Source organism: Nymphaea colorata, chromosome 3 (assembly GCF_008831285.2).
Source record: "Nymphaea colorata isolate Beijing-Zhang1983 chromosome 3, ASM883128v2, whole genome shotgun sequence".
Classification (NCBI taxonomy): Eukaryota; Viridiplantae; Streptophyta; class Magnoliopsida; order Nymphaeales; family Nymphaeaceae; genus Nymphaea; species Nymphaea colorata.
The window spans coordinates 15389057-15413062 of NC_045140.1; the positions used below are offsets into that span (position 1 = coordinate 15389057).

Sequence of the window (24006 nt, forward strand, 5' to 3'; positions counted from 1 at the left end):
TCTCTATCTCTATTGGCAGTTTAAAAATATGTGATGTTTTTATTTTTCATAGACCTTGCATATTCTACATTTTGCAGCTATCCTAATTTGAGCGTGAGGGACCTGATTTAACAGAGAGGATACGGAGAATTGAATAATCAACGAATTGCATTGAGTCATTGACAAACAATGCCATTATAGAGCAGGTCTGTCCGTTCTGCCTTTTCTTTTCATAATCTTACTGGTAGAACTCTATCTCAAACTTGTCTCTTGTTTATTTAATGCAGGCCTTGGGCAAGTTTGGGATAATATGCATCTAAGATCTTAGTCATGATATTATTATGCACCTTGGGTCCCCATTTCATGGAAGCAAACAACTTTATGTGGCCATTCAAGCTCCATGCTTCATCTGGTGGCCTGAAGAAGAAGAGAAATCATTACGCGCAGGGAGGTGATTCTCGTCACCGCGAAGACAAGATGGTTAGGAGGACGAATTAAAATTTCCCTTCTATCATGAATTCCCTATTGGTTTTTGAATCATTATTGCTTTTTATAACTAGTAGCAGGGATTTCGTTTGTTTGATTCTCTACAGCGAATGAGATTCTTTCTGTTGTGTTGAAGTTTCTTAGTTCCTCAAATAAGAGAGAACTGTTATGAACATTGAAGGTTGGGAATGTGAGCGTGCTATCTGGTTTAACCGAGCCTGTTCATCCATTTTTGTGCTTATTATTATCTATGTTCTAAGCTAAAAGGTTTTGGGATATTCTTTCTTCAGGTTGTTGTTGTTTCATATTTGTCTAACCAGTGCCAATGACACTATTGATTTGTTTCACTGTTGAAAGTGGCAGGATTTATAGGGTGGGCGATACAAAGGAATATCAAGCATAGCATATGCTTGGTTGGTTTGAATCTAGATTTCTAAGTAGAGTACTTTTATGGGGCTTTGATTTTGCATGATGGTAATTATCATTACCTAGGGTACTACTGTTATTCACCTGATATGTCCGTTGGAAGGGTAGGATGATCATCTTCATTAATTTCTGAAATAGCTGATGTTGAGTTTGCATTTTGTAGGCTGTGGCAGGAATGTTTTTCCTTGTCCAATTTGTTCGGTGAAGTAGGTAACTTTTTTAGTTGCACACATTTGTCGCCTGAAAGTTAATCAACTGTTGATTCGGATGGTTGCCGGCTCCTGGAGATTAGAAGGGACAATAGGTGGCTTTTAACCTTCTACATCTCTCAACCCAATTGCGGCTCCCCTGCGCGATCAAATCAGAAAAGCAAATAAAGATAATTGGATGGGGGAAGTTGACCATTTCTTGAAGCTATCACTTGTCATGTAATTTTGGCACGACTGACAGAAGGATTCGAGGTTGGACGCAAGAGATTCATTGAGGACTGATTGAATTCCGCCGTGAATGTTGCGGCTTGGTGGGCTACTGAAGCCCGCTTCTCATCTGCCTGCGCGACTGCGTCATGGTTAAATGCTTGAGGTATGCGGCCGCCATCTATAGCCGGTCTCAGAACTTAACCAGCATGTTCAAACAATACTGAAGATTAAAGGCTTAGCTATGCAATGCCAAAAAGCTCTGGGTAATTCTAGGAGCAGCAAGAGCAAACAGGCTTCGATGCAGTTGGGCGAACCTCTCCCTGTGAAGCCTGATATTTGCACGTTTTTTTGGCGATGTGCTACCGTGAAGCCTAACTTCAAAAAATTAGTTTAATATATATAATAATATTTTGATATATTTGATTGTTATATATATATAAACGCTTTAAAGAAATTAAAGATATTAAATGAATGACTTACCAAAAAAATTTTTTTTGGCTCCACTATGCCGTGAAAGTGATTACCCATCACCAAGTTATTTCGCATTATTTTTATAATACAGACCATCTTTATACCTGCACAGATTAATATTTCGCATTGATCAAATTTAGGTTTCCGTATGTCGGAGACAGGTCGGTCGAAGGGGATGCCGAATTTTCTGGAGAGGTTACAAAGCATAAAGACCGCTTAATACCTTGGTCGTAGACCTAAATCTTATCCTTTGAGATTATACAGATGGATCGATCATAAAAGAGAGAGGGCGAGTGAAAGATATTGTAATACCTCATTGCTCTTCTTTGTACTCAATAGCTCTACCAGTTCTGGACCTTCCATCACACCATCATCATCAGGTGACACCACAAGGCCAGGATGAGAAGCAGTGAGAAAGAGTGCGTGTGCTTGAAGATTCGGAGGAACTTAAATATAATACAAAAACCCGTACATGTACATATAGGCCAGTTAATTTAACAGGAAAAAGGTGTACTCGGCTCCCTCAGTCGACTTTGTTCTACATTCAAAACCTCTACATGTATGTGGTAATGTTGAAACGAAAAAGAAAAAGGGCGTATTACCTTTTCTTCCATTCACAGATACAGAGCCAGAAAGACGGAGAAACCGCCCCTGACCTTACCACCCTCGGGCTCCATACGTCCTTCGCAGACATGGAAGGTCATGTAGAAGGGTGTAGGACGAGCTTTCTCCGGCAGAAGGTGCAGTAGTACTTCCTGCGTGTCTTGGAGTAGAAGGGCAGGAAGCAAAACCTCCACTCGCTCTCCACGTCTGCGCAGCTCACCAGACCGCCACAATAAGGGCAATTTCCAGGGGCCATCTGCGTCGCCAGGACCCTGTCCTCCTGATCGCACGTGAAGACCAAACACATGGTATGCCCAACTATGTCTTCCTCTTTCTGCCTCTCCCACGCGTTCTCTGCAAGCAGGTGATAGAAGAGAAGGCGACCACAAGAACCCGATTCTAAAGCAGCAAGCCGGAAAGAAAAAAGTAGCACAGATCAAAAACCGGGATAAGAGTCGGATGGGAATTTATGGGATTGAACAGGAAATTTGGACCCCCACCTTTTTTCTATTTCACGAAGAAACCGCGTCCTTTCCTTTTCTCAAAAAACGCGTACCAGCTCCGGTTTCTTCTAGGTTATTCGCCTTCCCTCCCTTGAAAAGGTTTCTAGAAGAGGCAAGAATGTGGGGATGTTTCTGTTTTCAAATGGAGAAACATTGCATCAAGTTGAAAGCGAAAGGTTTCTGCCCCCCAACAACGATTGTTGTCACCCCGTTTTCTAGAGAATGAGGAGAAAGCTGTAATTATCTCATTGAATCCAAAGTTTAACGATCAAACTCTTTTGAATTGCTGGTACTCTATTGGAAAGGTGGAACTAAAATTCAAATTTCAACACAAGAACCCGGAAGATCCGGAACTTTAATACAAGCATTAAAGTTCCTCCTACACAAGTGGATGAAATTAATCCGGCAAACAAAGTTGCACGTATTCAAGGTTGCGAGTGCTTCGTGGGCTACTTTAATGATGTCTATAGCCCAGCATAAATAACAGGTGTTCTCTCCATTCTCGTTTTCTCTTCTCTCTCACATGAGTTTGCCTAGTTCAAAATTTACGAGCAAGACCGCTTGAAGTGCGGGTACTCCAGTATAGTGGTGGAACTAAAATTTAAGTTTCAGCAACAGTACCAACAACAACCAAACATGAAACTAATGTTACAGGAGTTGTTGGGCAGATCGGAAACTTTAATACCACCATTAAAGTTCCACCTAAACAAATAGAAGATGAAAGTTTAGGTGCGCTGTTTAAGTGAAACTTTAATAATGGGTATAATTTTTACCCGTTAGGGCACTCATTCTCCCTATTCTATTCCACATTAGTTTGCCCAACGTCGTGAATCACCACCAACAGCCCAGCATTACTTTGATTAATTTCGGCTTCTTGGAATGCAGGCTGGACGCAAGATGGCTAAGTAAATCGAATCTCAGCCTGGAATAATATCTATTTGAAAGAAAGTTCACAATAATAAAATTGTCCTTCCATTAATGAACAATCTTGGTTTTCGTATAGTTTCTTCTTCCCCTGTATGAGATCGACAAGTGAATGATGGAACGATTTGAGTCCAAACCTTAACAAAGAACATCTTCACCAAATACAGATGGAAAACGTGAATAATGTCAAAGGCCGACTAGAAAAACAATTAATTGTGGGAATTGTGTCGATGTTATGAGCATATTAATAATATGCTCATCAAGGGCAGGAGTTGCCTTGATGATTTCATCGAAGTGCTACAGTTATTTGCTGGTTCTCTTTATCGTTCTAAAGCAATTGCTAGATTGCTGCATGTCTATATTTTTTGATGCTTTGGGCAGATCCATTTGTATATGATGTGGCAGTTAGAATATTATTTATATTTTTTTTACATATGACGAATTTACATAATTGTTATTGCTATCATTTTTTCCCTACCTATAAGCAGTTACAATCTCAATGGTTGCCTTCAAATAGATAGAATTTTATCTCTATGCATAAACAAACACGGAAATAAAGTACTAGAAACAAACGTTTTAGAAAATTTAACAAATGGAGGTATATGGAAGGTGGGGCAAAAGTTCCACCAGGAAAGGTGCCTGATACTAATACCCAGCATTCTCATACCCGTTATTTAGTTCCAGATATTGAAACATATAAGCAAAACTTCAATTCAAAAATGGAATATGGGCTGAAAATTTAAATGTAATGGCTACATTCTACATGCAATGCAGTGCATAATCAAGTACAGACGAAACTATTTTTTTACATATTACGTTGGAAACTCAGAAGCTTGATATAAACTGATGTTTAGCCGCCTACCCTGAAAGCTCTATTTAGCTTAGCTGAAAAAGAAAAATACATAAGTTCAGTGAGCATACTACCTTGACGATCCAATCAATCGAAAGGAAATCAACAAGGAACCTAGTTATAATGGTCACAGCCCTTAGGCAGTCCTCGCGGCCAGCCTTGATAGGGACTTAGTTGAGAATTTTAATTACTAATTCACATAAAATCTAATCCGTATATCATATGTTCACTTAAATATATACTCATTCAACAAGGAACAACTTCAAATCTTAATCTTTCTTTCTTGACAGTCATTTCTAGTTTGATTGTATGTGTTAGACACATGTTACTCGTTAGATGATCTTCCCTGTTCAAGTAACAATGAACACTTCAAACAAAAGTAGACATAGCTTATCTTCTGCTCCCAATTCAGATTGAACCCTCTTCATTTGTACACATTTTGTTATAGCCACTCAACACAACATCTGATTCAACATGGAGCATATCAATTCTTAATGCAAAGGTAAAACAACATGTCAAGAAAACTGCTGTACAAATAAATATTGTCATTTTCCTTGTGTAGGAGATATACATATATCCGCATACCTGCTACATAAGAATGCTGCTAGAGCATCTCAAATCACCAAAGCAATCAAATCCATCATTCAAATGTCATATAATTCATTTACACAAAAGTATGCTCAAGAAGTATGCAATTCAACATACATTAAAGAAGCTATCAAATAGATTATCCACACAAAATTTGCTCACCGGCGAAAAAAAAAATTCTATTCGGTATGCTCTTAGGGCACGTCCTTGGGTGCGGTTTCACAAACCTAATGATAATTAACATGGTTAGTCAATGACCTCAATTAGTGGGCTTAACCCATTCACCCTAAATGGCCACCAGCCTCACCAATTAAGAATCCTGTAACTATGATACCATGTCTTGCCAAATTCACTCTTTTATATAACTAAAATCTTAATTAACATACACTCTCAAAAAAAGACTAACTGTGTGTACGAAAGCCTTCTTTTTGATGCAAAAATATAGTATAACCTATCAAATTAAGTAATCAATCCCTCCTCATAAGATCCCCTTAAATATCAGCCCGTACAAGATATACAACCCTCTTTTAATTTTCAGTCTACTACATGAGTTAAATTTAATCAACTGTTAAGTACATAAATCTCATCATTTTCTTAATCAAAATGAACTCTAATCAAGGCCCAAGAGTGAACCGTACATACCTTCAGCCCCACTGAAATAAGAAGAATGTTATTCTCACAAGCATTTAAATCTGGTTGTGCAAGCTAAAGCTGGCTGTTGTTACGTAACAGAATTGGACTTGGATCAGATATTATAGGTATTAGGAATATCAGATGTACTCGATTGAGATATAACTACTACAAATTCGGCCTTTCGGATGTTGCTTAGTTAGTTAATTGCAATTAGATTCCAATGTGTGTCAAAATAATACATTTATTGGACACAGTAAGTAAAATACTACTATTTATACTAATTAAATCTGCATTCGACTCCAATCTGGACGTGAATTTTGTTGCAGATTTCAAGTACCATTTGAATTCAAATTCAAATTGAATATCACATTCTTGCTCAACCATTGACATCTCTATATGGATTTGTATGGTTTTGACGTTGCTGCTATGAATGTTTGGCACTGACGTTTCTCCGTATGCAACAGAAAATAAGTTCTTAATTACCATGCCTTTTCTCCTCTTAAAGTTTTGTAGTTGGTAGTTTGATTCTGTGACATACATGCAGGATCTGCCTGGCTAGTCTCAGTTGAACTCCCTCAATGATCGAAGCAAAGGTCGAGGGAAAAGGAATTGCGTTCAACAAATTGGTCGCATATGAATGAATATCGGTGAAATGGCGTGGAATATGAACCGATCGACCAGTTAATTTTGCTCCATCTTGACGCTGAGAAGTGTTTTCCTATTTATCCCGCCTGTGGAAATTGGATAGTCATATTGGTATAAGAGGGCAACACTTTGAGTGGGTGCTCCTTCCCACGGATGGATAATGGAAGATTTCTAAGTTGGTTATGTCAAGTGTAGGTTTCAAACTTTGGTATTAGAGACGGGATAGCAAAATTATGGTATTCATGTATAATAATAGAGAGAGAGAGAGAGAGAGAGAGAGAGAGAGGACTAATTGGGATCATATTCCGAAAGGGTATACTTTGTTACTAGAAAAAATATTTTCTCCAAACCAAAAGAATAAATTCAAAGAAATTAAATGGCCTACATAAATGTCATATTGATGTTAATTATTAATGATTGTCTTAAACACAATCTTTAATGAAGATGAATTTGATTGATTATTGTGAACCTATAAATTGGTGTTGTCTAAGTAAATTTTATGTTGATGTTATTTATTCTCAATCATCTTAAACACATTTATTAATGAAGATTAATTCAATTAATTTGATTATGAACATGTGACTTGAAATTAACTACATAAATGTTATATATATATGCATAAAAGAAGGCTTTGGACCGACCTCGAGACAATCAGAATGCAACTATACGCTGACGTTGATGTAGTTAATTTCTGCTGTGTATCTTGAACAGGTAGGGTTTGCCTAATCCCAACTACCATTAATTCTCTAACAAAAATCCTTTCAAAAAGTTCTCAAAATGCGCCTTCAACATTGCAAAATATCTTTAAAATGTAATATTATTTTCAGAAATATTTTAACAATTTGTGTGGACTGCCCATGTCGTTCACCAACACAAGAGAACTTGGTCTAGACCAGCTTCATTTCGTTGTTGACCTGTCATCCCAGGTGAAACTTTATTTTGCTTCGAGTGTTTTATGTGTTTCTTAACGTGACGTGTCTCTTTTGTTTGCCACGCAAAAATTAGCACAAATCCTTCTTTTTGCTGGTGGACAGCTCAATCAAGCATGTCTCTCTCTCTTTTTTCTTTCCTCCATTTTTTGACGTTTTCTACCCAGCTTGAATTTGCATCGATATGGCTATGAGTAGTGGAAACAATCAATGTCGCAGTTGGAACTGCCAATTTGCGGGGAGCTTCTTTCTCCACATAAAGAAATTAAGAACGTCGGGAACAATGTAGTGGATAGGTATTAATTCGTGGAGTGGAGTTCTATCTAAGTTTTGCACGTAAATAAAGTACATCTTCTTTTTCCTGGGGATGAAAAAGTTCAAAAGAGGTTATATCTACCACATGAAAAAACTAAAAAAATATAAGAAATACATTTTTATGAAAAAAATTGTAAATCAAGTAAGAAGAAAGCCTTTTACTAAAATAAAAAGGGTATCATAAAAAATGTCAAAAATCCAAAAAATACATTTAAAAAAAAAAATTTGTGAAATGCCTGAAACCCCTCTCGTTTTCGCTTTGTATATTTTGTTTAGTGCACCAGCTGGGGCGGGCGACCAAAACTCCATTTCGCTTCTACACACTGCAGTGGGGCCCAGCATTGATGCCTTATAACAAGGGCTGGCTGGTTACTTGGTAAGAAAAGGAGGTGCGTTGTACACAGCCTTGGCGGTTAGCGGAGACGGAACACGAAGCATGATGCACGTGGTCTCAGCAATCTGTCCTTACTCGCCTCCAAGACAAAAGGAACAATGGATGAACGGACAGACCAACTTAATGCCCGGTCCGATGTTTGCCTCACAATATCTATCGGATGTGCTGGTGTTTGTGTTTGAAGCCTCCGCTTAATGCCTCTTCACTCTGATTGTGCATAAGTTCATATCCACCACAGTAACTTAAAAGTAGGTCAAAGATATTGTGTACAAAAAGCTGTGTACTGTAGCCATTACTGAGTCATTGGTGCTGTTTATTATTGTACTTCAGACTTTTCTATCGTTCCTTTTTGCTTCAGGTGACCAGAAAGAATATTCGATAAATCAATCCGGTACAAGATTTTGCTTTCCGCCCCTTTGCCCCACCGCATTTGGAATTGCAGGCACCCCTTTTTACAGAAGAGACAATGAACACCATTCTGGCCGCTTGCTATTAATGCTTTTACTAGTTCCAAACAAATGCAATGAATTTCAATCACAGTTACAGACACGAATGTTCTGAAAACAAGAACGCGAAACGCCAAGGAGTAAAATATTTGTTCGTTTCATCAGTAACAAGGTGAAGGCACCCAGATGGTGGCAAACACTGCGTTGTGGCCCTTCCACGTGAGGGTAAGGCCGTCGTCCTCCCTTTTCACTCCCCACCCGGCTGCGTGGTCTGCCAGCACGCTCTTAGCACGGGCAAACATGTCGTCGCTCGCCGGAAAGCTGCGGAAGAGCGCCTTCCTCATCCTCTCCGACCACCTGCTCCTGGTCTCCAGCCGCTCCACCCTCTGCAGCCCTTCGCAGGCCACCACGTTCTCTATCTTGAACCGAATGTCCGACTCGTATCGATCCCTTTGCCAGCAGGCTTTGGGCAGCACCGTCTCGATGGCATCGAGCGGGATCCAGAAGTACTCCATCGCCGACCTCATCCTGTCCACGAGCTCCGTGGACGTCAGGTCCGCGTCCTCGTCGACCAGGATGAAAAGCGAGGGCTCCAGCTCCCTCACGGCGCTGAGAAACCCGTCCCGGAGACCAAATCCGGTTTTCTGCACTGTCTCCTCTGGCACGTAATGCAGCATCATCTGGCAGTTCACGATGAGGGCCTCCTCCGATTTCAACCCTCCGAGCATTCTGGATGCGCGCAGGTGCACGAGCAGGTTCTCCACTCCGGTGATGACACGGAACTCGAAGGGGACGTGTCGGGTCCTGGCGAAGTTGAGGAGCCGGAGACCGAGCTCATCATACGAAGCGTTCAGCACGGGAGGTATGAAGGCAGTGGAGACAGACACGGTGAGCTTCACCAGTGGAGGTCCTCGGGGCCTCTTGGAGAGGATGTCGATGAGGGTGGGGTACTGCATGCAGTGAGTCACGCCGAAGTCGACGATATGGACCGACGTGTAGTTCCTGACGGCCTCGTACACGGCGGAGTTGGCGACGCAGAAGCCGAATCTGTACCAAGGCGTGAGGTCGATGGAGTAGGCCAGGTCCATGACGGAGAGAGTGGGTGGCTGTTGCTCGGATATTAGGGGATTGCCGGTTGCCCTGGCGACCAGGGCCTTAAGGAAGGCGTGGGTGAGCCTCTGGTTGCAGTCACCCTCAGAATCAGCATAGTTGTTGAGGACCCACATGAGCTGCTGGGAGAGGGTGATGTCGCCAGTCTCCAGCGCTGAGGCGCAGTGGAGGAGGAGCTTCTCCATGAACTTGGAGTCGCCATAGCCGTCCATCCTTCGGCACAGACCTTTCGCCGGAGAGCCGGGCGCGTCGTCGAAGTCGTCAAACTCGACGGAATGCCGCATCCTGCCGCCCAATATTCTTCCACGGACTCGATCAGAAGCTCCCGAAGGAAATTGACTGCCTCAAACTCACGTCCTAGCGGTGCATGTCATACTGCAGGGCTTTGCTTGCGAGTTCCTCCCGCCACGAGGGGCCGGGGCCTTCATTCAATTCCACATGACAATTATTCAAGAGAGAGAACACAGTGAGAGAGAGGAAAGCGTCCAAAATCTCGTGAGAGTGACGTTATGGGCGCAAATGAGGAGACACTTGGAGGCATTTCATGCACGCGTTTTCGCAGACTGCACAGAGACAACGGGCTCCCAACCTAAATAAAGAGTCCGGGAGTAATGGATCTCACAGCTCATTTGAGATGGATTGATTTTCTCGGGAAAATTTTTTTATATATAAGAGAACGGACGACGAATGCATGGTTAAACATGACAAATATTAGATAATGTTTATAAAATAAAAAAATATTTATGAGATAATAAAATAATATTAAATATAAATAATAAGATAATGTTTATGATGTAATAAAATATTTATAAAATAATAAAATAATGTTATGAATGAGAAAAAAATATTTTTTACTACTTGAAAAATATATTAATTATATATATATATATATACTAACAAATTTTACTTTTATCAAATCTTTAAACTCTTTTTATGATTTACTTTTTTATTGACATGAAATAATATATTCAACTTCACCCTAAACTTACTAACTTTTACCTGGTATAAAAGGTCCCGTGCAATCTAACCGGCGTCACGGACCAGATGCCATTGGTGGTTTGATGCGACCACCTGCACATGATTGTACGGGTGTTGGGAGAAAAGAATCAAAAGTGTTCACCCCTAACTATATGCTAACGGAAACCGGTTGAGGGTCTTGCAGGGCAGCAGCATGGAGTCGAGTCAGGAGTAGAGCGGAAGGCGCAGAAAGGTAAAGCAGCGGCTTTCTGTGTTGGCCGACGGCCTCCCATAAGTTCGGGGCTTAGAAAGAACATCACGTCCGCTGGTGGACGGACTTTTGCAGGGAAAAGGAAAAAGGGGAAAGAAACCTGTGAAGAAGGTAGCACATATTTATACTGTAAGCGCCTGTGGTGCATTTTTTAGTCCGATGTTTCTCTGCAGTCCTGCCCCAGGAGGCGGGTTGCAAGCTTGGTTATCAACATTTAACCGGCCGGGAAGCCCCTCTGAATTGGAAACGGAAAGAACAGGACGAAAAATGGTAAATCTTATCAGAAGGAGAAAAAGGAAAACAAAAAGTCCCTTGTTCACCATTTTTTGTCCCTCCTTCCCTTTGAAGGAAGCAGTTTAATCCTTTCCAGCCCTGACATACCGTCCAGCACGCGGTCATTTAATAACATGCTGCCGTGGAGATCGTACTCGCCACTCTTTATCCCTCCATCGGTCATTCCATTTTTGGATTCGGACACACCGCCCAGGAAGATGACGAATAACACCAGAAATGAACAGAGAAGAAACTCAGGATTCGGTATCCAGCAGGTACAATAATTAATGGGTTCTAATCAGTTCTGCTCAGATTTGTACTGAAATGTGTAAAATGCAAAACCGGTTTTAAATTTCTACACGTAATCCATTTCAGATGCCCATGACAGTTGGATGTATATTTCTTGGATTTGGTAAGATTTTTTTTTTTTTTTTTTTTACCAAACTCTAAAATGAAACTACGTACCGATCATATTTGAGCTTAGTTATCAAATCCCATAAATAACTCTGCATTTGAAGAGATCGTGGAAAGTCAAGCTGAAACCTATCTATATTGTTGTAAACGTCGGTTTCTGTCTCGTCCCAAGGACACTGAAGATCAACGCATATCGGTGATGCACATCACCACCACTGCATGTATCCAGTCATCTTCAACGTTCCACTTATAAAATTGAATATAGGCTTGTAATTTTTGCGTCGAAAGCATATCTAACGTCTTCCATTTTAACGTAACAGGAAAAATAGTTCCTTAGAAAAAGCTATTATTTTCGTCGTTAATTTAAAAAAATAATGTTTACGCAAAACTGGCTTTGAGTTATTAATGCATACAAACAACATCTCAAGAACGATAAAACGAAGAGACATATATAATAGACATCAACCTGCTCAGCAGCCAGCAGATTACACTGAACAACGTTTGCATAAACGGAACTCGAGTGGGCGGCTAAATGGCATTATGAGTCTGCCTGCCTGCAGAGCAGAGGTTTCTTATGGGGAAGGAGTCTTCTTAGCTTCTCTGGCATTTTTGGTTTTGGCTTTACCTTTCAGTGGCAAGAGTCCGGGGCAACTTTGCTTCATCAGGCTTAGCGCCAACCCTTTAGTTACAAGCTAATTCAGCCAATTGTGTTCCTGCAGCAATTGATTTTTCCGCCATTTTTGCATGGGGGAAACAAAATTTAAGCAAACTATGCTTTCGAGTTTGGACCATTGAGGAGTCAAGCGTGGGTACAACCGGTCGATCCACTAGGACCAGCACTCCCACTGATCAGAGTGGTTTCGCAGTCATTGAAAACCAACTGATACCTACCTGCAAAGGAGATTGGTGCATAGATAGTTCATTTCCATACCCTCTTTTTCGCAATATAATGTTTTAGGAGATACTTCATTGTCTTACTGTCGCTTTCTTTCACTTTACAGCGTTTACAGTCACAGAGAAGCAGAAAAGCTTGAAACTTTTCAGGGCAGCAATAAAACATCCGAGATATGGTTTCCCTTTCGGGGACATACGCCTAATTGCTTGGGTTTTCATCAACGGAAACTTAACACCTATAAGATTCGAGCATATAGTTTGCGATTGACAAGAACAGGGAACGAATTACGTTCGCTATGGTTTAGTTAACGGTGCCAAAATCGTTTGCAAGAGCTATATATGACACCTACCCCTACCCCTAAGAAACAGTGTCCAAAATCTGTTTTGCTCTTCACCATCTCATCAGTTTGATTCATTAAAGGGATTGGTTGAGTTGGAGAGACAACGTGTACGGAAAAGACCCGCAAGAAAATGGGAGCTGCATGATTGAGGATCGGGCGACAAACGAAAGTGACAATTCTCAGAAAATGTGGGAATCACTGGAAAAAAGAAAGAAGGAAGCTCACATTCATCAGCGGACCAATGGCCGTGCACCTTTCCCTCTCCCCCTCCCTCCCCTTCTCTAGTGCATAAATTGCATTGAGATTATCACGGATGCGTTTCTTCACTGCAAACTGCAGATCACAGCGAAAATGAACCGATATGATCAACAGGTGACAAAATTTGCAGGAATTTCTTAGTCTTACTACTTCAGAGAAACAGTGAAATGAATGCAGTGAAGAAAACTTGGCGTTGAAGGAAAGCTTACCACTCTGATATATTACTTGAGCAGGCGAACTTGGCGGATGGCAGTTGCTATAATGTCGCGTCGTTCGGTGAGAGGGCGGCAAACGCCGGATGACGGAAGGGCCGGGAAATGCAAAAGCGTGGACCTCTAGATGGAATGGAGGAATTATAAATACATGCGTGGTCGACGAAAAGGCTGAAGATGCTAACTTGAAGGCCGCAATGGTTACCTTTTTTTCTGTTCTGAGGAGAAAAATGAAACCCTCTTTCCAGAACACTCCTCAGCGCTTTACTATTCTTGAAGGTGGTCATTTCCGGCTCAAGGTTTTGCAATGCGAGCCTTTTAACTTTCGACATTTCGTTGTATTTATTTTTCAAGAAAAAGAAAAGTCTGGATGTCTTAGAAGTTAATTTGGGTTGGTTGGTGGAGAGAAAAATGAGACATATACATCCCGAAATGAGATGGGCACTATTAAACTTTAACGCAAAAAAAAAAATCAGGTTGGTACGCCCCATCTTTTTAACTATATGAGGACGTGGTTGTGTTAGCAAGGGTAAGTTGAGAAGTTCATTTCCAGCCATAGGGAGCACGTAGCTTTCAATCTCACTGGACTGCTATGACCAAAAGAGGAAGCGTGCCAGAGCGACGGATTTCTTAAAGGATTTGTCTCTTGGACTTCGCCGGTAACTTTACGAAACGGAATCGGATGGGCTTCCCACTTTTTAACTGCACCAATGAATGCATACAGCCAATTTGGACAGCGCTCAATATCCCTTCCTGCCGTTAGGTTGCACGCTTCATGTTTCTTTTGTTCTGAAACTCATACTTCTGTCACGTGCAAGCATATCCAAGTTGAAAGAAGATGCTTTGTTCTTACAAAGCATGTAAAACATTTTTTGCCAAATTCAGAGAAGATACGGAGCCCTTTCTGTAGATGCGGTTTTTTGTTCAAAGTGTTCTTGAGGAGGTTCACTTGCGCAAAGAGTTTCGTGAACGCTATTGGGTAGAGGGGTCTAACTAGCAGTAGCTTGCAAAATAAAAAGAAGCCTACATTCACATTGTTTTACAATTCTTCAGCAGATGTAATTTTTCTACAAGAAGTCAGCAAACACCTCGGAATTAGTCAGGAGGTCAATTACATAAAAGGTTGAAATGGTCAGGCCCTTTGTGTTATATATATGGGAAAATAGGTAACTACAGGACAATCATGTGCCAGACTTTTAAGGAAACCATTTATATTGTTGGTTCCAATGCAATCAACTGGTAGATGTTAAGTTGCAAATATATAGAAGATCCGTTGAATTTTTTAAGAGTCCAAAATGCCCTCCAAATAAGAAGAAAAAATATAAAAATGGAAATGAATGGGTTTCCTTAAAAGAAACCCATTGTCTTCAATAGTCTAAATTATTTTAAAAAACAACTTTGACTTCTGGGGAGGGGGAGGGGAAGGGTAGTTTATCTTGTTCCAAATGAAAGAACTCACCAAACCCATATTTTCAGTTAGTTTGGTTGTATAGTATTCCGGCGATGCTGTTGAAAACGTAAAAATGTAGATCAAGAAATAATTTAGCATGGCCAGAAAAATACCGAGTCCATGGAAGGCGACCATCGACCGTATAATTGACGTTGATGTTCTAGTCCTTTACTTGTGGTGCTATCAGACTTATCCACCACTTATAACGAAGAGGTGAATCTAGCCGTTCGGTTAACCCCAGCAGTGTTTACATATTTTCTTTTTAATTTCCGCTAATGCCGTCATCCATGTTAACTTTTAGCTATATTTATGGAATGCTTATCTTTTACCTTCGGCACCACATGTACGTGCCTTATGTTCATTCGCAAAAGTAGCATGCACTGTGGCATGCTCTTTCCCACGATCATTCGTGGTCCTTCATCATCTTTCAAATTGACCGATAATCCAGGAAATCTTTGTTTGCTCCGTAGATATTTTGTAAAAGTGGATCGCCAGGTAACATCTTTGGTTGTTTGCCGGCCAGCATTAAGGCCAAAATCCTGCTCCCATATCATAAACATAAAAGCAGAAAAGTAATAATTTAACAGGGCTGGAATAATAATATTTCAGTCCACGGAAGACCACCATCAAACTTTAGAATTGATGGTGTTTAGGCCTTCGTTTATAGAGCTGTCACAATCATCCAGGACCTAAGTAAATCAAGGGGTGAAATCTATAGCCGTTCTGCTACCCCTAGCAGCATATATTAAATATATATCAGTGTCAGTTTCACATATTTTCATTTAATTTCTGCCACATTTATGGAGTACTACTTATCTTCATCTTCGGCACCACATTAACTGCCCTTACCTAGATCTGTAGCAGTAGAATGCACTGCCGTTTTCTGCAAGTTAAGATCAGGTTACGTTGGCGTGATAAACAGTCTGTAAAGTTGAAGCTGTAGTCAATAGAGAGTGCGACAAAGGTAATGTCTGTCTCTGTACACTTGTAAGGTGAAGATGGTCGTAGATCGTCCGTGGGACTTGTTCATAAACATAGTAGGTCCACCGCGCAGTGGTGCGTTTCTTTTCTTCAGTAAATAGAAAAGATTTCTTATTTCTTATCATACCGAAAGAAATCTAAAAATCGGTCTTCTCAACCAAGCGATTGAAGAGGCCATGCAGAGGGCCAGATACGTGTTTAATAAGTTTAGTACTCTGTAGCTAATTGACACGTACAAGGATAAGAGACGATACTTAGCAGCTGGTTTACCAAGCATGCACAGGGAAAATGTTGCGGGGATACCATGGCGATCGACATATCCAAGCTATCATTTTCTGTCATCGATCACCATTTTGTCTTCCAGTAGCTCATGCATTGATGACTTATTGTTTTCTTGCACGGCGTTGTTACGCCATGAAATGTTTACTGGCATCAATTCTAAAGCATTGCTGGCTAATGTGAAAATATTTCTCGCTTACGTGAGAAACTAGTAACGCATGGGAACGCGAGAACGGGTGGTCCTATAATTTAGGAGACGCCTTCATTAATAATGGAGATGTTGCTGAGGGGATGACGGAAATTGCTTGACCACTCGACGCCTGGCAGAGGCGGGCTGCGGCTAGGAGACGAAAAGGAGGGTTTGGCTGCCAATCACTTTCCATGCCCTGGTTCGTCTCCTGCACACTTAGCCAAGGCCTGGTAAAATAAAACGAACGCAATTCAAGGGACGCTGTTTCTGGCACACGCCGCCAAACGTACAAAAATAAGGCCATTTGTTGGCGCAAACCCGTATTCCCAATCATTACTATTTCTAATGTTTATTTTCACTTATTTCTGGCATTCAATTAAGACAATATAATCCTTCACGTCGTACACTTTGAAACCGAAGATTTCAGTATAATGCAACTCGAATCTCTCGATTTTGCTTCTATGTTTCCAATGCTCTTCTTTTCTTTTCTTTTCTTTCTTTTTTTTTTTGTTGCTTTTTCATGAACGTTCTTCAACAAAATTAATGGCTTTTACTTTATGGAAGCGGCCCCTCAAGTTCTTTTACATTGAAAAAAGAAAAAATATCTTCATTTTCCAAGTTCAACAAAGTTGAAATAAACATCTTCTTCTTCCTTTTTATCTTGACGTCTTACTTTGTGGATTTTAAAAACTTATTTTTTAACTGTTTATGCTTTATGTTATTTTTTAAATTTCTTCTTTTTTCTAATTTTATAATATTTTGAATTTTATTTAATTTTTAAAATCCATACTTGCGATTCTGATTCCGTTTATGGATTCCTTGAATCATTTGGCTTCCAATTGGATTCAAAATCCGATTTTAATAACCATGCCGATGCCCTGGACCATGCGTCCAATCCTGCATTTTGCTGCTTTCTGTCTTTCTCTGCCAATTTTCTGTGGTGAATCATCATCTCTTTGTTTTCTTCTTAGTTGTAGGCAGCCGCATGTTTGTCTTCTGGTTGGCTGAGAATGGTATCTCTGGTTACACAAAACTCATGTTACTAACCGCTCGATTTTCATCCCTTTGTTTCTTTCTGATGTTTACGAGACAACATCTCTCCTTCCACCACTTTTAATCTTTATGCCTCGCAAACCCCTTCCAAAAAAAAAGAAGAGGTTCTGAAAGGAAGATGGGGGGGAACTTTCACTTTGCAGCGACCACTGAAATGGCTTAGTCCGCTCTGCGACAGCATTCGATGTTGACGATACGGAGGGCAAGCACGGGCGCTGTACCTGCTTACACAAGGTGTGAAAGCATCCTTTTTATTTTTATTCCATCCCACGCTTCTCTGCTCTCAATTTCTCTATCTCTCGACAGATGGGAAAGGAATAGGGACGCTTATCCCATGAAATACATTGGCCGACGTTAAATGTCACACGGGGTTGATTCGTTGCAGCTTGACGACGGAGAAATTTTAAGCCTTCTCGGGCTTTCTTGAAGAACCAACCGCCACCTCTCCGTACCTCCGTTTTTGTTCCTTCGTCTAATTAATTAATGTTTCAAGTTTCACGGGGCGTCAAATCACCTCGTCGATCTTTACTGCACGAACCTAATTTTACATGAACCAGAGCCCACGAACCTAATTTTACATGAACCAGAGCCCAACCAATGATCTGCTTAATGCTTATACTATACTAATATTCTCCTGTCGTTGTTTTATTACAAGCCGAAGAGCCTGAAGCTCTTATAATTTTAGGTCCACTAGACGTTGGATCTATATATCAGACAAGTATAACATACATGTCCTATCAGAAAGTTCTTTCCACATGTGGTCAGTCCTGTGAGACGAAGTAAAACTAAAAATGGAGGTAGCCGTTACAGTGCAAACGTCAGAGATATCAAACGCTTCTGAGAGTAAACTTGCATTCATACTGAGTTGCAATTTATGCACCAGGCCTTGTCTCACGGCGAAGTAACATTTGGATAAGGTGGCTGTAATCAGCCAACGTTTTCGCTTTGGAGAGTTGCTTTAACATTACAAATTTTGGAGCAAGCATCTCGATTTGTGGAGTTAGAACTCATACAGGACTCGTAGTTCTCATATTTCCTTGTGTATATATCTCATATAGAAGCATCGTGGACATTTATATGGTTCATCTAAAACCTGAACTTCACATTTATATGGTTCATATTAAAAGTTCAAGCAATTCTTCAACAATATTCTTTCTATGGGGTACCCATTTCTATGTTTTTTGAGAACACCTTAAAGAATTGCCTACCAAAACATAATCAGTTTAAAACTGTACAATGGAATTCTACAGAGTCACGTTACATTAAGCTAGACGCAGTTTGAAAATTGTTTATAAAGGTCATCATAGTGTTATATGTATCTATTTTTATTAAAAACAATATGTTCTTGTTTCAGGAAATATGGTTTGATTGTAAATATTATTCTTATACTCAATAATTACATGATAGGACATATTCACATTATATTCCCAGCCCTCCAGCATCCGCTCCACATAAATCGTTGTTAGTAAGAGAGAGAGAGAGAGAATAACATTAACATAAGCCCAACCAAAAGTTGAACTTGAAAAAAAGATTAAATTTAAAAATCAGTTCTTAATTGTTGTAAGAAGTCTAAGCTACCACAATTTCCCCATAGATTACATAAAATTAACCAAACAACACACAAAATAAAGGATGTCATGCGCTAAACTGAGACAGCCTCATTTGGAGTTCCAAATGACCCACCAAAACGTAAACTGTGAAAATAGAGAGAGAGAGACATGGATTCCATATCTTTTTAAACTGAATGTTCGAATTCCCTCTAATGGATCACTGTGCTTCGATGCAATTCCCTTTGGTCGCGGGTTCTTCACAGACTGCACTTCCAACGGAGACGGAGAAAGGATGTCATGCATGAGGGTCGTAAACAAAGTGAGTGCGATCCGTTGGATAACTGCATACTGTTCGTGTTTTCATCCATGGCAGTTGCATTCCTTCCTCAGCCGTTCAATTCTTTTCAGGGGGGACCGAATGCGGATGGTCCAGTTGGAATCAGGTCAGGTCGATCGGACTAGTAGCTGCGCACTGTAGCTTGTCTCTACATGCTTCATATATTTATTTTATCTTTTCATGAAGACGAAACATCCAAAACAAAGGACCACTTAATAATAACCATGAAGAACAGATCACCCTTAGTGGTTCCCATTCACTACACCTCATTGCTAGCGACCTTATAGAAAAGTTCATGATGTGGAGCACCAAAACTAAAGGTCTTGTCCTTTTTTTGTAGGTTTTCTTCTAGGCCCCGTTTATCATGGGGCTCAGAAAGTACCAGAAGCAAGATAACCACGCAAGGATGGTGAAAGAAGACATACACACACACACACACACTATATATAAAGCTGTCGCTAATACGACTTTACCACAAGTTTACTGTTGTCCAAATAATATTTTCGAATATGACTAGCTCTATTTTCTAGGCCATCAACTTAATTTTATGCATTGTAGACTGCCGTACGTTTTTGGTGTTCATCTCCTTGATCTTTCAAGGGAAAACGTGATCGATTCCGCATATCTTACTGTTTTACTGGGAAATCAGGAGTTGATGCCATCTTTTTTTAAAAGGCCGATCACTCGATAAAGCATAATTATGCGAAACATGTCCCGCATCATGTCTTGCCAAGGGGCACTCTAGAGGGCGTTTCATAGCAGGAACGCTGCATTCTTTACAATTCAGTGTTTCATGAATCTGGACATATTCGTGGAACACGGTATTCCAAAGAATTGCTGTGTTCCTGTTACAAAATGCCATCTTAGCTATCGCTTTATGATTAATATATATGCGTTACATGTATTCGATGTCTGATATTTTATACACGGGCGGAGAAAGTCGTATTCACGTATCATGTTCCTTGGAAAAGTTATAAAGATTTTAATAAAGATAGCGCGTGTATCTGCTGTGATATTTTTTGCGTGTCCTTGTGACGTAGATAGGACGCTTGCTTTCAGAACGCGAGGTAATCAGTGGTGGTGGGGATGATAATGATACTGGCAATGGCGGTGGAGGACTCGACAGGTGAGATTTATAGGAGTTTATATATTGCTCAGCAGAGGAAATGCCAGTGAATAGTTCAAACATGTCACGACGACTGAAAAGAATGGTTTGGCACTGCGCAAGGTTTACATGTGAACACATTCGGCCGGAAGAATGTGGCCTGGCGACAGTGATAATAACGGAAATGGAATTTACCTGGTTTACCTGAAAAAGGAATCGATCTGCAAGACGATCAGGAAGGCCTGCTTCGCGGTCCACGTGTCTACGGTATCTGCTTTCTGTTCTCTATCATTTGTCTGTATAAAAATGAAACAAAAATTTAGACTTCGAGATGTTTCGTGATTGATTTCATTCTGTTAATTTATTGATTCTATGATCGACATCTCTTCTTCTTCGATTCTACATCAGAAATATTTCGATCGATGTAAAACTGAAAAAATATAGATGTGATGTCGCGTCTAGTTTAGCTCATAAACATCTCTGATTTTGATGTATTTGGCGGAGTTCTTAGTGCTCAACCTATGCACTTTCAAGTTTCTGGGTTACCAAATCTTATTAGTCAATGGAGTAGCAAGAGAAAGTGAGTAAACGAAGCACCATTAGTAGCTGCGATGACACTGCGGAAACTGAGTGGTTGGTAACTAAGAGAAAATGACAAGAGCCAACGGGATCAAGTTTCAGTCCCTGCCATTCTATTGGTTCGAGACAGATTTTAACCAAACGCGGTCAATTTATCAAATCCATCTCATGATCAACGCTGCGAGGTTTGAGTCAGAGTGTTAACCTAAATATCCACATTTAGAGAGGGGATGCGAGCACTTTGGCATTTTTACCAACAACGCGTTAGGTGCGACGAGTTTTTGGCGACAGAAACTTTAGGTGATATGAACAGTACTTTTGGCCTTTGGCTGTGAGCTCTACTACAGCCAGTAACAGATCAAATACTTGGAGCACCATCCGAATGGACTCTGACTTTACTCGTTCACCCCATCCAAACACGCCTGACATATAATAGCTATACGTTAGACATGACAGCAAATTCAATTACTCACATGACATCGTCAAACATTAGTCGTTTATTATCATTCACTCCTCAAATTAGACCTTGCATCCTTAAAAATGGATAAAGGTCCTTCGGTACAAGAGAAAGAAAGTTAATTGTTTCTTTGATTTTGTTTCCTGATGATGAACTCTATTATAACCAACGCCCTTGGCTTGCTGAAAATATTGGCATTCAGATAAACCTACAGAAAAAAAAAAAAACCCTGGCTATAATTTTTTTTTGCATGCATGGCCATGGGTACCTTTCATAACTTCTTCTTTACGTTGTGGACGTGTAATTGCTTCAAACTGACAGTTCGAGGGAGACGTACGTCTTGTCACAAGTAGGTATAAGTTGGGGGGAGCATGCTTCTCAAGGATAGTACTGTTAGAGTCCCGGCTGTCGTGGCTTGTTTATATAAAGCGATGGGTACACTCCAAATGCAACAAGAAGAAGTTGATTTCTTTTTCTTGTTTGAAGAAGAGCTTCTCAAGGATCAGATAACTCAAGAAAGCATGCTTTCAAGAGGTAAATCTCCCTTTTGCATGGTCGTCACACCACACGCGAGCAGAAAGCGAGGGGCTAAGAAAGCTCCCAGTGCAGAATTTACCTGCTCACTTCTTTCGTTGATGGCAAGACTGGCGAGATCTCACGATACAGGTGGCGTGGCAAAAGTGTCGTTAGCTTCTTTCTTTCAGCTAACGTGGAAACTGAGGGATATTTTGGCAACATTTTGGGTTCCACTTTTGCCCCGAGTCTTTCATTTAATCAAAATGGCATTTTGGTCATTACTGCCCTCACGCAGTCCCTTTATCGCAGCCTTGATTTTAGTTATCTCATCTTGTTAGTGTTGTTTAATTAATTTGCACGAGTACCAGAGGCCTTTTGTCATCAATTAGGAGCTCTTCGTTGTATGAGAAAAAGGTTGATTGGCTTGTTAGCTGGATTCACATAATAACGATCAGTATAACACCATAAGAAAAAAAGAAGGGTGTTGAAGTTTGTATTTTGATTATTGAATATTTTTTGTGCACAGAGGTGTACATAAAACCTGTTTCGATTAAGATGTAGTTTGAACTTGTGCTTTTGTTGGAATCAAATCAATCACAAACATATTTAATTCTATAGTCAATTAATTTAAGACTGCTATGTTTTCCCTCTTAACTATGTTCTTGAAAGTTCAATTGCAGAAAAATCAGGGGTTTTACGCCACCGGATGAGCAACATCTCTCGGATATATGAATACTCAGATTCACGTTGGGGCCATTCAGTTCCTTTACTGCTTTCTCGTGAAGAAAAAGCTCTTAAACAGGCTCTAAATTTCTGCAGTTTTAAGTATGAACGCACTTTTCCCAACTAAATGCAAGGAGTCCCAATCTGAAGACTGCTGTTTTCATAGAATGTAACTTTTGTATCCCCCCCCCCCAAAAAAAAAAATGGTATTACTATCTGGGCTGGTGAATAAGAGGCTTGCTACCCACCGCTTAAAAAGCCGGCAACTGGCCGGAGAAAGCATTTGAATCCTGCAAGTTGAATTATAGTCAAAAGTTATGCTTTAGAGCAATTATAAAGTCAGGTGTCCATTGCCGGATGGTAAAATTAAATTTGTGATGCTAAAAAGTGTCGCAAACAGTGCATTCCGTAATGGCATATAATTAGTCGTGGTTTATAACCATGGAATACACTATTTCAATTTGTGACAGTTTTTTAGATTTGTACTTAAAAAAAAAAAAAAAAGGTTCATGTGGGAGAGATGCTCCGGCAGGTTAGCCGGGATGTGGAGCTCGCCGATGCACAACAAGTCAAGCAACGAGGGAATGAAGATTAACGTATGTGGCAGCTAACCGCTCATCCATAACTACAACTTTGAATCATAGAAAAATCATACTCTGTTTGTGGAGTTTCTCGGATACCACCACCGATGCCCTTAATCAATCACCAGGAGTACCAAAGAGATGGACGAAATTCCTCAGATAGGACGACCGGTCGATTTACAATCCATGGGAACTGTTAAGCGCATTTATTCGCCATTCGGTGGTATCTCCACTGATGCTGTACACGCCGGAAGTTCACGGCTACAATTTGTTTGCCAAAATGCCTAAACGAAGCGTTGTTCTTTGCGCTGTCATGGTTTCCTTTCCCCATGTGGAAACAACAGTTTCGAGTTGTAATTGCCCGAGTACCTTGGCCCGTTCTTGAAATCCAGCTGTAATTTGAGTCTGCTTCTTCAAGTAGGCTCAATCAAGCCTGGACCAAAATCCTCAAAGCAAGGTCCAAGTCGGCTCAATGAAGTAGCGTTTGACGTAGTCCCGAGTAAGTACCTTGGCCATGTCTAACCTATTTAGCATTATGGGCGTCTTGGAACATTAACCGAAATGGCACAGCCTCCTCTCCCCCATGTTTCTCTTATTCTTTGACAGCTCACATTTTTTGCTCTTGGGATGTTTTTGAACAGCAAAAGAAATCTAGAAATCAATAAAGTTTTTGCTACGAACGAAACTAGATGTTTTTCAATCGCATTGATGCAAGAAACACGACAACCACCAAATTAACTAATTTGGAAATGTAAGCATAATGCTATACAAATGTCACCAAAATTTTAAATAAAGATAATTTAGATTTTCTAAAACTGTTCCAAATAAAATAGCCCCGCTACGGCATGTGCCTAAAGCTTTTTT

General features: G+C 40.4%; 2 protein-coding genes across 4 annotated transcripts; both read right to left on the bottom strand.

Annotated features, from left to right (window-relative positions):
- Window positions 1-1790: 1790 nt before the first annotated feature.
- On the bottom strand, window positions 1791-2982 carry LOC116251179 (uncharacterized). The gene is made up of 2 exons (XM_031625292.2): window positions 2885-2982; window positions 1791-2783 (listed from the first exon to the last, which is right to left on the bottom strand). Exon 2 carries the CDS (start codon window positions 2689-2691, stop codon window positions 2482-2484), a length of 210 nt encoding a protein of 69 aa, XP_031481152.1. The 5' UTR covers window positions 2692-2783; window positions 2885-2982; the 3' UTR covers window positions 1791-2481.
- Window positions 2983-8502: 5520 nt separating this feature from the next.
- On the bottom strand, window positions 8503-13641 carry LOC116249533 (scarecrow-like protein 32). 3 transcript variants are annotated; one of them, XM_031622648.2, is made up of 4 exons: window positions 13547-13641; window positions 13339-13464; window positions 13097-13204; window positions 8503-10143 (listed from the first exon to the last, which is right to left on the bottom strand). In XM_031622648.2, exon 4 carries the CDS (start codon window positions 10003-10005, stop codon window positions 8773-8775), a length of 1233 nt encoding a protein of 410 aa, XP_031478508.1. In that variant the 5' UTR covers window positions 10006-10143; window positions 13097-13204; window positions 13339-13464; window positions 13547-13641; the 3' UTR covers window positions 8503-8772. The 3 variants fall into 3 exon arrangements, with proteins under 3 accessions (XP_031478508.1, XP_031478510.1, XP_031478509.1); XM_031622650.2 differs by adding an exon at window positions 10721-10792 and having other exon boundaries at window positions 13339-13641; XM_031622649.2 differs by adding an exon at window positions 10721-12527 and having other exon boundaries at window positions 13339-13641.
- Window positions 13642-24006: the final 10365 nt, after the last annotated feature.

Bases quoted from the DNA above. Each gene is read 5' to 3' on its own strand.
- LOC116251179 (XM_031625292.2), bottom strand. From the start codon at position 2,691: ATGTGTTTGGTCTTCACGTGCGATCAGGAGGACAGGGTCCTGGCGACG.
- LOC116249533 (XM_031622648.2), bottom strand. From the start codon at position 10,005: ATGCGGCATTCCGTCGAGTTTGACGACTTCGACGACGCGCCCGGCTCT.